Below are 16,233 nucleotides of genomic sequence, written 5' to 3'. Positions count from 1 at the left end.
TATGATGAAAAGTGACACAGTTTGATTATAGTGATAAGTTGGACAGAAAATAAATTTCTCATTTTGTAATATTTCATAACGTCTGTAAGAGTCAGATTGGCACCAAACTTACTCTGAATGCCTTGAACCAGTGACATTTACATAACATAGGTAATGTTATTTAGAATATAAGTTTTTTTTAGACTTATATCTGGATCAGTTAGTTTAAGATTGAAATAAAAGATATCAGGTTTGAGATACGGAGAACAAAGTTGATGTCTGTTTCCCAAATAGATCTTACATCATTTGGTGTGTTTACATCATCAAAGGTTAAAAGGTCAATGTTTTTATATTTTAGTAAGTCACTGGGTAAAGAAAATATTAGTAAGTAGAAATCTGCAGCCTACATTAGGTAGCATTGTGTCAATGAACTGTTACTTAATAAAGGGAATTAATAGAGAGGGTTGGGTGAGATTTGGAAATTAATGTCATTGTAGAAGAATGGCAAAAATTTTAGGTGGAAAGATTAATGTGGGAAATTTTCAAAAAACAAATGTTTTGAGTGAAAACTGACCCAATGGTTGCTATGACTGAAGATTTCTAGTCATAACTCTAGAAAAGACAACCAGCTGGGTATTGGTTGTTTTTCCCGTTTGAATGGTTTTACACAAGTAATTTTTGGGACCCTTTATAGCTTGCTGTTTGGTGTGAGCCAAGGCTCTGTGTTGAAGACCGTACCTTGACCTATTATGGTTTACTTTTACAAATTGTGACTTGAATGGAGAGTTGTCTCGTTGGCACTTATACCACATCCTCTTATATCTATTTTAAAGTCTTTCAAACAATAAATGAATCCTCTCGGTAGGCTTGTTTTGTTCTACATGGACTAACTGATATACTCAATGTGTATTGAATGACATCCCTCTTCCATTAATAAAATCTTTTTATACATATGGCCCAAGGATTTCTAATTTGCAAGTCCTGCATGGTTTTGATTGATTAATTGAAGTGAACAAGTTAATGATAGGTATTGAGATGAGTTCACAATGAAGAAAGGATATACTTGACAGTGAATTACAGCTTTCAATATTATTATAGAGATAAGGTATTAGGTGCATTATGTGCACAATAAGGAATTTATTTAACTTTATATATAGCTGGATTTAACTTTTTTCAAACGATGGAATGTAACGGTGTATAGGTTATTAAAAGTATGGTTATATGTATTTGACACGAAGGGGGGAATGTGAAAACATCAACAATCTTATAGTAAGTATGACTAAAGCTTTCACATTAGATATAACACAAAGATGATGAAGAATTTTAAGATAGAGAGTAAAATTTGACAAAATTCATTAAATATACTTTTCTTGGATGGTAAAGATTTTTGTCACCTAAGATTATGAGTTAAAATTGTTGGGACTATAACTGTAAAAATGTTTTAAAAAAAATGAATTTTAAAAGAAGAAAGGCATTAATTAACAGTTTCGGATAACTGAATATTGTTAAACATATTGATATTTTGGAAGATAACATTTTTTGGGGCCAATCTACCAATTATAATAATGTTCCTAGTTGTTTACTAAAAGTTTCTACTATTGATAAAAAAAAATTGACTATTTTGTATTTTAGCTGTAAATTTATATCCTGTTCACACTTTTTGAAAGAGTATGAAAAGTGTCTTAAATTTTTAAAGCATTTCAAATTCAGTATAAAGAAAGTAACCTGTAGGTTCTGCTCCAAATGTTTCCACATATTTTTACACTCCTTTTTAATGAGGGGGGGGGGGGGGGGGAGGGGTCCTGATCCCAAAAAATCCCAGGCTTAATAACATGAAATCCAGAGGTCCCGAAATTAAATAAATTTAAATCTTGACATCCCGAAATTTGAAAACAAAAATTCCTAGATCCTGAAATCCTGAAAGAGTCAATCCATTAATCCAGAACTTAGAAACACCCGCTCCTGGAGTCATGGTTCCTGGTAAAGGGCTTATCCCCCCTTTTTAATGTTTTGGTTAAAACATCATGATGAAGATTTATCAATAAAAGCACTGGAAGCATTTATAAGGTATATGGTCAGTTAATTTCATCTACACAAGAATCAAATTCTCTATTTTTTGTTTTTAAACCATTCCATATCCAGTATTAATCTGAAGTATAACTCAGTACTTGAAAATTCAGGAACCAGTGTTAAAAGATTAAATAACTGTATAGAGAGTTTGACCTCTCAAAATCTGTAAACAGGATAAATTTAGATCTGGTTGAAGTTTAATTAAAAGTGAGATATATCCTTAGAATTAGCCATTGATCGTGTACAAATTTTACATAACAAAAACAACAATGGTCATGTTTTGGTATTAAGATGGTGTGGGAGGTCATGGGTGACTTTATCAAAGTGTTACTTCACTTTTAAATCATTGTCAATTATTCAATCCACGATAGATTAATGACTAATAACAGGAGTCGCTCACTAATGGGATTAACTGTTTTCCTATTGGTCAATTCCGGTTTACCTAAAATATTACTTTTATTTATATTTTGAATAATTTAGGAAGTAAGCGTATAGAAAAGGTACAGTTATATATGTATATGTTGTTATTATAATAAACACTGAATTTGATTTTGTCATTGGGAAATTAAGAATCAAGATCGGGTCTGTTAGGAAACCTGAACTCCCTTTTAAATCACTGAAAATTATCATTCTAAATGTATAAAGGATCCAGTCATTTCAGTTTGTTTTTAGATTGAAAATTAATTCAGTCTTCTCTGATTTCATAGTTTTGATATGGTATTCTGAACACCTGATTTTTACAAAAGAAACTGTTTATAATACTTGTTAAAGTAAAAATTAAGGCAGTAAGTCAATTTGATATAGGCTTTTTAACTAGTTTTATTTTTTGAACATCATATAAATTATTTAGATCCTAAGTTCATTTACTCTATTTAACTCAAATATAAGAGCAAAGACTGGTGGGCCCCAGGAGTCTAAATAATGTGTCTGGGTAAGGTTACAATTTATCTTCCAGAGGACTCAGTTACCTATGTGAAAAATCACATTGAAAATCTGACTCAAGTGTGTTGATCTTGTATATACATGTATCTTGTATAAAGCAGGGTTTAAAACTCAACATATTAACAAGATCTCCTTGCATTTAACTTGCCACTGGACATAAAGCATTTATCGATCATCCTCATCCCTCATGATAATTTATCAATGATAATATCTGATATCAGTATAGCTTTTGTCAATTAAAAGAGTAATAAGTGTCATATCGGTCAATTGTGTCTTTACCACACATGAGCGATTTTTAAGTTGGCTTTTTGGTCTATTAGTTAAGAAATAACCTATAGGTACATATCAATGAAATTCACTATTACTGTATAGCCTATTTTAGTTTAAAGCTGTTTAGTAACAGTTTGTGTCACTATGACCAACATTTTTCTATTATAAATTTTATTTTAAAAAGTTTGAACTGATCCTTAATACTTGTCTAATGACTTTTGAAAGTGGAATTCTGATAAAAATAACAGATATATTCATGTTTCTTTAAAGTACATCATCTACCATTAAAATATTTGAACTAAAAGTATCAGTTTTTATGTGTTTTGCTTGCAGGTATTGGAGAATTGTATTGACAAAGTCATGGTCTGTTAATCCTCCTAATGACAAGGTGTATTTCTAGAGGTAATCAATTTTAGTACACAAATATCACAAATATATATATATATCAGGGTGGGTTGTCCTGCTTTAAGGTAAATTTTTCTATTTAAATGTCAAAGTAAGAAAATTCTTCTCTAGTTTTGTAGTTTTATCTTTTTTTTTACTTTGATAACTTCTATCAAATTATTTTAATTGAGTACCGATACTCAACTTTTGTTATATTTTGAATTAAAGAATGAACATTTTTAAAAAGACTAGGCATTTTATGCATAAAACTCACAAAAAAGAAGAGAAGAAAGAAAGAAAAAGATCTAACATTGTGTGAAAAAAAAGAAAAGAAGCAATACAGGTATACAGGCACTAATCTCTGAAAAGAAATTTCCTAAATAATTTTTTAGTATAAATATAACACAGTTATATTTTCTCAAGGATGAGAGCTTGCAAATAGATGTTGTGAAATTTAAAAACAGCATGAAAATTTTACTCACTTCTAAAAAGATCCACATGATACATATATATTTCTTTTGCTCTATTTTATATATTTTGTTTTTTCAATTTTTTGGATTCAATAGATATTAAAAGATTTGTTATGAGAGCCAATAAGACAACTCTCCATCCAAGTCACAATTTATAAAAGTAAACCATTGTACAGGTCAAATCACAGTCTTCAACACTGAGTCTTTGCTCACACCATGGAAGTAATATTCAATATAACTTCTATGCTCACACTGAACATTAGATTCTTGACTTAGGACAGGTGCAAACAATTGAAGTATACTTTGTAAATTTATGTTGTGTGCATATATTTATTTTTGTAGATTAATGTCAAATCTATCATATAAATTTTATGTATTGAAACATCGAGGGATTTATATCATATTAAATGTTGAAATATAAATATGCTGAATTGAAAATTTATGTCCCTGCACACATGCAAGGCATTTTATTCAGGAAATCAAATAAATGCTTAAGTTATTTCTAAATCATTAGCTTCCTCATATTTATAATAAAGTCACTTTATATCTGATTATCAGTTTATTTAAAATATCCATTGATTAAAATGAATAAATTTAAGGGAAATAGATTAGGTAGAAAAAACAACCAGGACAACTTAAGTGTTTTATAACCCCTCATCTAGAAAATCATAAAATTTAATAAAATTATTATATTTTGACCTGAGGATTAAGAAATTATGTAAAACTGTCACGTTTTTATGGTGTTGAAGTTTATACCAATATAAGGGATGTTTACAGTGTAATAAGTTAATCAGGATATATGTTTTGTCACCAAGGAATTACCATTTTATGTATTATTTGATGCCTTATTTAAATTGTTTCATTTGAAAAAAAAAAATGTTATTTTTTTTTATTATAAACATTAAACAGCTGTAAGATGTAGCAAATAGACATGGGAAGTTGTCAGATTGATTGATTAGGCAGGAAACAATTAGCCAAGGTGAAAAATGAGAATAAACTTTTTTGTATCAAAATTTCCCCTTTTCAACACCTGCAAATTACAATAGCCAAAATATATTAGAATGGACAAAAGGTTAATGGATGATGATTTTCACTATGGTTGATTAATGGTTAGCAAGAAACCAGTAGTTGTTACCAAAAGAAAAAGCATAAAGGGGAGAGTATGGTAGTTGTTTCAATTTTCTGCGCTTACTTCAGGCAAGGACGTATGTTAGTTATACGTCCTTGCTTCAGGTTGTGGTTACTATAACACTGTGTTATTAGAAGTCTCTGCTTCAGTTTTGAATAACTATGTTATCTTCAAATAAACCCAATCGTAAAATGAATATATTATTTCTGGAGACTTTACTGAGAGACAATCAACATTTTTCTGTACATTTGACCAACAAAGAATAATTTTAAAGTTTGCCTACATATTATGATGTATTATGAAATTGTTAAATTTAACTGTGTAAAAATATTACACCTCATTAAATTCAGCATTTTTTATTTTTATTATATATGGTAGCTTATATCTCAGATTTTTCACACATTTCAGGAAATTTTGGAATCTTGTGGATTCCCTTTAAAAAAAATTGTTTTAATTTCGGTTCTAAAAGAATTTATATTCCAGAAAAAAAAAAAAAAAGAATTTCAGTTGATAGGAACTCTCAAAATAGAGCCTTTATTTTTCTGTCTTTCCCACATACCTTCAGTACATGAAGAATAAAAACAAAATAAAAATGTCACATCTCTTTTCCTTGTACATACTATTACCCAGACTATGATGTAAATATTTTAATTTGTGATTGACAGATTGAGAGTAACATTATGTCAGGCCCATCAACCCTTACACAACATCACTCAAGCATAACTGTAAGGTCAGCCAGTAAACATTTGTAACTTGTCATAGTAAATATTTTGACACTGTTATATGGATATTTTTTGACATAGTTATGTATTTTTTACAGGATTTCATTTAGAGATGACTTAAAGTGTAAAAATCTAAAGGTAAGTTTATAAAAAAATATTTTTGTATTTTTTTTTAATTTCTATTTTTGGCTTCAAATGTCACCATGTTTGGTTAGAAAGACCCTGGATTTGTTTTTAAAGAGCTTAATGAAAATTTGCATCGATTAGGGTACTTAACTAACACGTCATATACTTAATTCCTTCTTTATCATTTACAAAATTACTCATGAATCTTGGTATATCTGAAACAAGGATATCAACTCAGAATCTTGGTATATCTGAAACAAGGATATCAACTCAGAATCTTGGTATATCTGAAACAAGGATATCAACTCAGAATCTTGGTATATCTGAAACAAGGATATCAACTCAGAATCTTGGTATATCTGAAACAAGGATATCAACTCAGATAAACGACATATATGTTGTAGTCTGATGTGCAGACCTCAGAAGACCAAGTGTAAAAGTAAAAAAAAATTGATACAAGTTTATGGTTAGATTGTTCTCCTTTAGCCACTAGCCACCTTTTTAATTTTTTTATTGATCGAAAAAAAGGTAGAAGGCACCGTTTTTTGTTGTTTTGTTGTTTTATTTATTGATTTAAAAAGGATATCAACTTAAGTTTCTAAAGAACTATATTTGAACATTGTATGTCAACTAAAACCATTACAGACATACTTCATCACCATCATTACAAAGGGTACAACAATATACATTTGCAACAGGCATAAAAACCTTTATGTCTATTTAGTTGTTTTCTCCAGACTGCCTCCACCAATAAAAACTAATGCAGCCGCTGAAAGTGGTGTGAAAGACTACAAATCTATCATTTTGTACATTTTAAAAATTCCAATTTAAAGAAAATCTAATCTATATTTTAGGGGAAAATATTGTATTCTTCAATTTGCAGTGATTATTTTGATATGATTACATACTGCTAATCAATTAGTGCCCAATAGGTCAGACGAATATTAAATAGGTTTTTATAAGCAATTATTTCAGAAATATTGATAATTTTGATTATTAAATATTGACACTACCCCAATTATATATGATTCCCTGGTAATTTAGATAAATGACCACAAGACCCCTCACAGCTGGTGGCAATTGACTTAAGCTGGACATTCTATTCAAAAGATCATATAATTGGACAATTACTTCAGACATTTTTTAAGTAGTTTGACACTTTTTTAAGAAGCTTTACGATTTCTTACCAGAGGCCGAAATAATGTAAATATTGTTTGTTTTTTACTAACAGTACTCTTTCCTGTTTTGATTTCCTGTACAAAGTTTATCAATTGAAAAAAATTATCAGGTATGTAAATCACAACTTTGTAATCTTTGATTCAAGATTGAGAGATTTTTTTAAAGCTTTTTGGTACAATTATGTTTCCATGTCATTTTTTTGGCTAAAAATTGTAAGAAAGTATATTCTACAAGTTTTCATATTTTTTTAACATTTTTTTAAACAGTAAATTGACAATGGACCATTATTATTTTTAAAAGACCAAAATACAGAATTTAACATACCTAAATTTTGGTCATGCAATTTGAACATTGATAATACAGTTATTTGAAAATAGTTATGTTATGCTATCAAAAAAACAAAGTATTGGTACCTTTCAATTTTCAATCTTTATTGCAATATTACATGACATTTCAAAGGTTAAAATTGCTTGTCAATGAGAAGGTCAAATTACCACAAGAAAGGAAGTTAATATATATGTGTTTTAGTCAGTTTAATATGATAAAAAAAACTGTGGTAATTTTAGTCAATATACCTAAGAAAATTTTAAGTGATAAATCTTGTAGGCTATATTTTACAATTAAAAAAGAAAGAGATAAAATCAGCATCTTTGATAAACTTTTTTCCAAGTCAAGATAAGACCCAATAATCCTTTTCCTAATCAACAAAAATGTCATATTTTTGACACCCATTTAATTACAAATTTGTACTAGTAAAGTGTTTTGAAATGAAATTTAAAAAGACTTAGTCACTATGAGCAAGCAGATCTTGTTTTTGAATAGAGATTAGCTTTGTTAAAAGTTGTGGCTTTGATTTTTAAGAAACTGATTTTATTTCAATAATGGGTCTAGACGAAATTACTTCCCCTTATTTTTTAAAAAACAGTTTCAATAAGTATGGCTTCTGCATTTCACTTCTTGATCAAATTTTCATAATTTAAAAAATCGTACCTATTTATTATAAGTTCTCATATCTAAACATACATTATGACCCCTTAATCTAGGATTATTGAAACAGGAACCACACATTACTACAGGAAGTTCGTAGGTGATTAAAAGCAGTTTAATAAATATTAAATGTGCTCATACTAAAAGATTTCTACAATTAACACGTAAAAACTGGGCACTTTTTTATCCTGCAATGTAATTTTATCATTTTGGTTAAATTTTACATGAACACAAAAAAGGTAAAGTTGATTTATGTTAACATAGAGTAGGATTCTTAATATGAAAAAATAATAATACTAGTATTCAAAGTTGTGTTATATCAAGTTTTTGATACAATTTTTATATAATTTTAGTTGAAATATAAAAAAAAATAAGTGATACAGTATATTAATCTGTACCAGTAAAGTATAATTTATGTAATTGGAAAACGAATGTCCAAAAAGTATATTCAATTGCACTAATCTAAACATTTCCAACATACTGATATTGGAAATTTGATGTCAGTAGTTGTTTCAAAATAGACATGGCATGTATCTTCCTCTAGAGTATAAGTAATTTGATTTGAAATCTTCAAATCAAATTAAATATACTTTGGATTGATTAAAATATAAATTAACAATACAAAAAAGCAACCAATAGACCTCTCAATGTCAACATACTGTCTCAACAATAGACAATTGTCTACATATGAACTCTATGTCGCACTCTTAATTGCCAGAGGTCTATTAAACAGTCGCCATCAAGAAAAAAGTATCGTTGGATTGGTTTTGGATAAACCGTAAGCTGCATATGGTGACAAGAACTGTTCCATAAAATATTGATATTTGAAATCTAATATTTTTCTGTAGTGTAACATTTGTTTTTGATAGATTGCTCTCTATAATATTGAATTTTAATCATTTGCTGAATAATGTAAAATCGAATACATTATGATCCAGTATATTAAATGACATCAATTCACATTGAAACATTATCCATGCACTCATTAAAAAAAAAGATGAAATTATTGCATATTGAAATACAATTACCCAAAGCTTCTGTATGTATTGATAAAGTTTTTGAATTTTTCAGAATCTACCAACAACTAGAACAACTCATGTGAAGAAACCTGAATAAGAAAGTTTGCACTGTGGAGAAAATTAATTATGACGAAACTTCGTATTTTATACCAGGAGAAAATATCATAGTATTTGAACCAAAATACAATGCGTCAGAAAAAGACAATCGTACCTCTATGTATTGGAATATTTGGATTTTTGCTCTTTGTGGTCAGTGGCATAATTTACTGCCAGACATTTAAACCTAGTAACAACAATGAAGCATTGGATAGACACATTAGGTTCAAGAGAGATGTTAATAATGTAAATTCATCTGAAATTCTGAAAATCAGAAATATTCAGCAAAATTTTTCTGGGAATTATTCAACTAATGCAAGTCACTTTTCCACAACTGAAGGTAAAAACGAAGACATTTTGAATGCTAAATCTTCAAATGAACCTATTGCTGAACCAGAAACTACACCTGAGTCTTCAGCACAATCTGTAAATAACAATGAAACTGTGTTGTATATAAATAGTACAACTGAACCTAAGTCAGAACCAGAAACTACATCTGAACCTAAGTCAGAACCAGAAACTACATCTGAACCTAAGTCAGAACCAGAAACTACATCTGAACCTGAATCAGAACCAGAAACCACTTCTGAACCTAAGTCAGAACCAGAAACTACATCTGAACCTAAGTCAGAACCAGAAACTACATCTGAGCCTCAATCAGAACCAGAAACTACATCTGAACCTAAGTCAGAACCAGAAACAACTTCTGAACCTAAATCAGAACCAGAAACAACATCTGAACCTAAGTCAGAACCAGAAACAACATCTGAACCTAAGTCAGAACCAGAAACTACATCTGAACCTAAATCAGAACCAGAAACCACTTCTGAACCTGAATCAGAACCAGCAACCACTTCTGAACCTAAGTCAGAACCAGAAACTACATCTGAACCTAAATCAGAACCAGAAACCACTTCTGAACCTGAATCAGAACCAGAAATCACTTCTGAACCTAAATCAGAACCAGAAACGACGTCTGAACCTAAATCAGAACCAGAAACAACTTCTGAACCTAAGTCAGAACCAGAAACCACTTCTGAACCTAAGTCAGAACCAGAAACAACATCTGAACCTGAATCAGAACCAGAAACAACATCTGTACCTGAATCAGAACCAGAAACCACTTCTGAACCTAAGTCAGAACCAGAAACAACATCTGAACCCGAATCAGAACCAGAAACAACATCTGAACCTGAATCAGAACCAGAAACAACTTCTGAACCTGAATCTGAACCAGAAACTACTTCTGAACCTGAATCAGAACCAGAAACTACATCTGAACCAGAACCTGAAACTGAACCTGAATCTGAATCTTTTCCTGAACCTGTTCCACAATGGGACATAGCTATGAAGGAATACAAGTGGGGTTGGGACTTTCTTGTTTACTTATTTGGTGTAATATTCTTACTTCTTGGATTATACAGTGTTTATAATATTATACGATTGTGGCGTATTGAACATTTACTCAGTAGGAATTATTTTGTGACATTGAATGTTTTAGTCACACTTCAGTGCTTGCTGAGAGGACTGTACCTTGTGATAGATGCTCACAACAGGAATGGAACATTTCCCATGATTGTGAACTATTTTCTTTACAGTACTGCATATCCATGCTTGACATCTGCTTTTAGTATTTTATTCTATGCCCTGTTGCTGGCAACACGGGTTCAAGTGGTCTCTACAAGAATACAGAAACTTTCGTTACTTATTGGAATTATAACATTTCATTTCGCGCTGTCCATCACTACATCTGTCATAGTTGGATTATTCTTCAGTGCTCAAGTATTGCTGTTAGTATGTCAATTTTTCTATGTCATTTGGGGCACTGTTTTATTCATAGGATATTTTCATATATTCAACAAATTAAGATTAGCAGCTATGTTTCGAAATAAAAATTCTGCAAGTATATACAAAGCAAGTTTTGCAAGTAAAGATGGCAAAACTAGTGGCAGATCTATGAAGAAGAAAAGTAAAAATAGATACACTTTAAATACATCTGTGAAAATAACATTTGCTGCTGCAGTTTTTGGATTACTTTGTGTAATGTTAGAAGTGTACGGAATATTCGGCGTTTATAGACTTTATATTGATAGCCACATTCCAGAGCCATGGCCATTCTTTTCTTATCAGTTTTTGTTACGATTTGTAGAATTTTTGATGTGTTGCCTCATGGTATATGTTGCATCACAACCAATCATGATTCGTAGAAGAAGCTCAAATAAAACATTTTCTACTGTTACTGGAATGTTCAAACGTTTATTTTGTGTTCCTCAGGAAGAAAAGTTAATTGACTCAGAACCTAGTTCTGCAGCAAACTCTCATGCTTTAGTGCGTAGCGATGATTTTGACAAAAAGCATACTGTAGTTAATTTTGATATCAAAAGTGAAGAAAAACATTGTCCTATGAAAAAAGAGCAATCTCATCTAGTAATAAGGGATGGTGTTGTTCGATTTAAAGCTGAAGATGATAGTGTGACTGGTTCTGAAGTTGGAACCAGTTTACCAGATTTAATACATGGTACTATGATAAATGAAAAACGTAATTCTGTTTCTAGTGATACGGGTATTTCTAACAAAGGATATAAAGAGAATGCCGTAGAAAGTGCACAAAAACTTCATCGATGTGATACTGAACCGTCAGAAAATTTCAAACGCAGCATTGACTTTGAAAAAATGAGTGTTGGTACTTTTGGTACTGATATAACAAGACCATTATCCTCTATAAATTTGACTCACAGTTTAGAGTGGGAGTTTGAACAGGCATATGAAAGAAGCTTTATACATAATTCAGGATCTACAAGAAGCTTGCCAAGTGATCTCTCAGCATGTAGTTCAGGAAATTGTAACAGTTTACTTTTAAAAGAGGTTTCACCTCTTCAGAACAGAAGTAATTCAATGTTTTCATATGAAGAATCAGAGGCAGCCATTTATAATGATTCTTCATCCAAAAAGCCTTTAATCAAAAAGTCAAATGAATCTTCAACAGACAGAAATATTGATGATGATACTAAATTATGATTTATATTTTATAGTAGATAATCAATTCAAATGTGTTCATATTTGTTACATAACTTGTATAAGGCCTTATATGATTTTTGTGACAACTCTCAGTGTTCATCTTTTGTCTTTTTTTTCTCATATTTTTTCACTTGCATCATAAAAGACAATCATTCATCTATGATTTTGTAGAAAATTAAAACTTGATATGGCAAAAATGTTCTTTTATTATTCAATTAAAGATAAACCAGTAAACATGGTGCTAGAACTCTTTTCTCTTGTATATTAAAACAGATTTTTTTTAAATCTTAATTTCTATACTTTAAGCATTGATTCTTCAAGATTTTTTTTTTGTTCAGTTGATAAAATTTCTATACATCTGCTTTGAAAGAATAAGTAGACAATGTTAATATTTAATTTTGTGTGTGCCTATTATTGATTGTACATTTACTGATTATACATTTTTCAGTTTAACAGAAATAAGAGTATTATTTTTTTCTCAAAATCATATTGGTGCCACAATTGTTATTTGCTTAAGTACAAAAATAAATAAAAGAAATTGGAGAATTGTCTCCCTTTCGTACTGATGAAAATATATGGAAGATTTATCTCCCTTTAGTAAGAATTTTAAAAATAATGAATGATTATCCCACCTCATCTGATCAAATGCTTATTCTACATATAAGCATGTCAGGAATTATATATATTATTTAGATTTGATAAGATAATGCAAATAAGATATAGTTTTCAAATATTGTAATTCAATTGCATGTATTATATAAAATTGTATTTAATTATTGAACTGATCCACAGAAAACATGCAAGTATCTCAGAATGCCATTTCAAATATATATACTAGTCAACGTATATTTTTTGTTTATTGCAATCGTTACATTAGTGAAAACTAAGGTTAAGTGAATTTAATTTGAAGTGACCAGCAATCCTGGATGCTGCAAAAATAGTATTGACAATTGTTTTGTAAAATTTGTACAAAATGTATTTTGTAAAATTTAGACTACTTCATTTTTTGACAAATGGTATGCACACAAACAAATAGAAAGACATCTATAGATCAAGGTGCAGACTTCAACAATGGTGTCAATCACACAATGTAATATGTCATGTTTGTTGTGTGAACCCTATTTTCCCTTTTCTATTCAAAAACAAAATTTCAGCAGCAATCTTTTAATGACCAGTCTTAGGTTCACATTTTGCTTTGCTTTTTTTTAAAAGCAACTAGTTTTTGACTTTTTCAGTGTATTTACATGTATATATATGTGTTCAAATATACTGTTGATTCATATCTTTTATGAGGTACATATTTTTACTAGGTTTTTCTTGGGTAAGGATGAAACACAATTTCAAGCAATTAATAGATAAGTTTTAAAAAAATGTTAAAAGAACGAAAATAAGTTATCAACAAAAATTTAATTTTCCTCAATTGACAAAAATGCTACCTACAAAACATTAATCCACAAAAAGGTAGCTATGCCAGTAAATCTAATGAATTTATATTCATGGTTGTAGTTCATCTACCATGTTAACTACAGGGCCTGAAGTTGTAGTGAAAGTTAGGTAAAAATGTACTTGAGTAAAGTTGAGATTCACAAATGTTTACCTTAACTTATTGAGTTCATATATGTGTATATTGTTTTAAAGTTTTGTACACAATCTATTTGTAATCCATAAATTTTCTTATTTAAGTTTTATATTACAAATATATTTTTTGGTTGCTTCATGAGCTTTATCTTTATTTCTATTGCCCTATATCATATTTTTCTTCTCCTGACAGTTATTTTAGTAATTTTAAATATTCAAATATGAAAATTTAACAATCTAGTGAGGTGAAATATGGTATCACATTTGTTCAGTGATAGGACCTATAAGTACTTGTCAGTTTTTTATAGAAAAAAGCAAATAATATTTAATGATGAAGTCTGTATTTTGTGTGCACAAAAATCTTTTATTTTTATACTTCCTAGTTCAGTGTTTTAGAGACAGACTTTTTAAGGACTTTTCTATTAAAATTAAATTACTATAACAGTTCAGAAATGCATGCAATGTCATCATGGTCATACTACTGCTAATAGGCCTCTTAAAAATCAAAACTGACTTAACAACTTTTGATCGTGTTGATAGCATTATTTGTATATATTTTGACATCACTATAGTTTTATTTCACACTTTTTTATTTTTCAATGATGCAATGATCAATTTGTGCAAATGTTTCTGAATTTATGATAAGAATTTTACCACAAAGATTTTGATAAATCCATGATTTTTTTAGCATTCACTGATACAAGGCTAATTTGGCCTTTTGTTTTATTTCCTTATTACTATTTATTTGGTGCTGATATTTAAGTTTATATTTTTATTATTGTTTACATGAAATAAAACTGTATGAAGAATAATAGACTCTATTAACTACAACAATGTATTACTTATGCAAACAAGAGTGCACACGCTGAAATGTCGCCTTCTTTACTTATCATTGATATTATATTGATAGTCCTAAATATGAAGCTTTATTACAATGTCTCATAAACTTAACATTAACCAAGAAAACTAAATACTGACCAATTAACCATGAAAATGAGGTCAATGTCAGATAAACCATGCAAGGCAGGCATGCACAGCTAACAATTCTTCCATACAACAAATAAAGTTGACCTATTGCTTATAGTTTAAGAAAAATAGACCAAAACACAAAAACTTAACACTGAGCAATGAACCGTGAAAATGAGGTCAAGGTCAAATAAAACCTGCACAACTGACATATAGATCATAAAATATTTCCATACACCAATTCTAGTTGACCTATTGCATATAGTATTAGAAACTCAAAAACATAACTTAGACCAGTGAACCATGAAAACAATGTCAAGGTCAGATGACACCTGCCAGCTAGACATGCACACCATACAGTCCTTCCATACAACGAATATACTAAACCTATTGCTTATAGTATCTGAGATATGGACTTGACCACCAAAACTTAAATTGAGAATGGAAATGGGGAATGTGTCAAAGAGACCACAACCGGACCAAAGAACAGACAACAGCAGAAGGTCACCAATAGGTGACCTTGTTCACTGATCCATGAAATGAGGTCGAGGTCAAGTGAAAACTGTCTGACGAGAGTGAGGACCTTTCAAGGTACGAACATACTAAATATAGTTATCTTATTACTTATAATAAGAGAGAATTTTAACATTACAAAAAATCTTAACTTTTTTTTCAAGGAGTCACTGAACCATGAAAATGAGGTCAAGGACATTGGACATATGACTGACCGAAACTTCATAATATGAGGCATCCATATACAAAGTATGAATCATCCAGGTCTCCACCTTCTAAAATATAAAGTTTTTAAGAAGCTTCTAAAATATAAAGCTTTTAAGAAGTTAGCCAAGCCACCAGATTACTGTCATATGGAACAACATCCCTAATGCGCCTCGAAATGAGGAACTCAAAAGTCACATGTAAAGAAAAAATCTCTGTGTAGTGATATTGGACATGTTTCTGTTTTTAACAAATGACTGAACTTAATTATTTGTGGTGATTAGGAAAGTAGAGGAACATAGAATAAATGTGTAAAAACTATGGAGCTATTGAATGTGTTCAAAGTATTAAATTTTCAAAGAACTTATTGTGTTAAAAAGGGGATATTTTACCACAAAGAGCCGCATCACAAAAGGATGTTCGGGGTATACTAATTTACGGAAAAAGTAATCTCACGTCGTACCCCGAAAAATTTAACCACATATGTGAAGATGTCACAGCTTCGAAACGGGCTATCATACATATCCAAGATATGGACTGAGCTACAGGAAAAAACGTTACCATTACCGCCTATGTAAAAC

General features: G+C 30.0%; 1 protein-coding gene across 5 annotated transcripts; it reads left to right on the top strand.

Moving 5' to 3' along the window:
* The first annotated feature begins 1,008 nt into the window (after positions 1-1,008).
* Positions 1,009-14,781, top strand: LOC134723682 (proline-rich transmembrane protein 4-like). 5 transcript variants are annotated; one of them, XM_063587253.1, is made up of 5 exons: positions 1,009-1,084; positions 3,595-3,663; positions 6,065-6,104; positions 7,324-7,380; positions 9,330-14,781. In XM_063587253.1, exon 5 carries the CDS (start codon positions 9,464-9,466, stop codon positions 12,389-12,391), a length of 2,928 nt encoding a protein of 975 aa, XP_063443323.1. In that variant the 5' UTR covers positions 1,009-1,084; positions 3,595-3,663; positions 6,065-6,104; positions 7,324-7,380; positions 9,330-9,463; the 3' UTR covers positions 12,392-14,781. The 5 variants fall into 5 exon arrangements, with proteins under 5 accessions (XP_063443323.1, XP_063443315.1, XP_063443320.1 ...); XM_063587245.1 differs by lacking the exon at positions 7,324-7,380; XM_063587250.1 differs by lacking the exons at positions 1,009-1,084; positions 7,324-7,380 and adding an exon at positions 2,503-2,549.
* The last annotated feature ends 1,452 nt before the right edge of the window (positions 14,782-16,233 follow it).

Source organism: Mytilus trossulus, chromosome 1, assembly GCF_036588685.1.
Source record: "Mytilus trossulus isolate FHL-02 chromosome 1, PNRI_Mtr1.1.1.hap1, whole genome shotgun sequence".
NCBI classification, from domain to species: domain Eukaryota; kingdom Metazoa; phylum Mollusca; class Bivalvia; order Mytilida; family Mytilidae; genus Mytilus; species Mytilus trossulus.
Note: the sequence above shows the minus strand (reverse complement) of the source record. Positions and strands in the feature narration are given on the sequence as shown.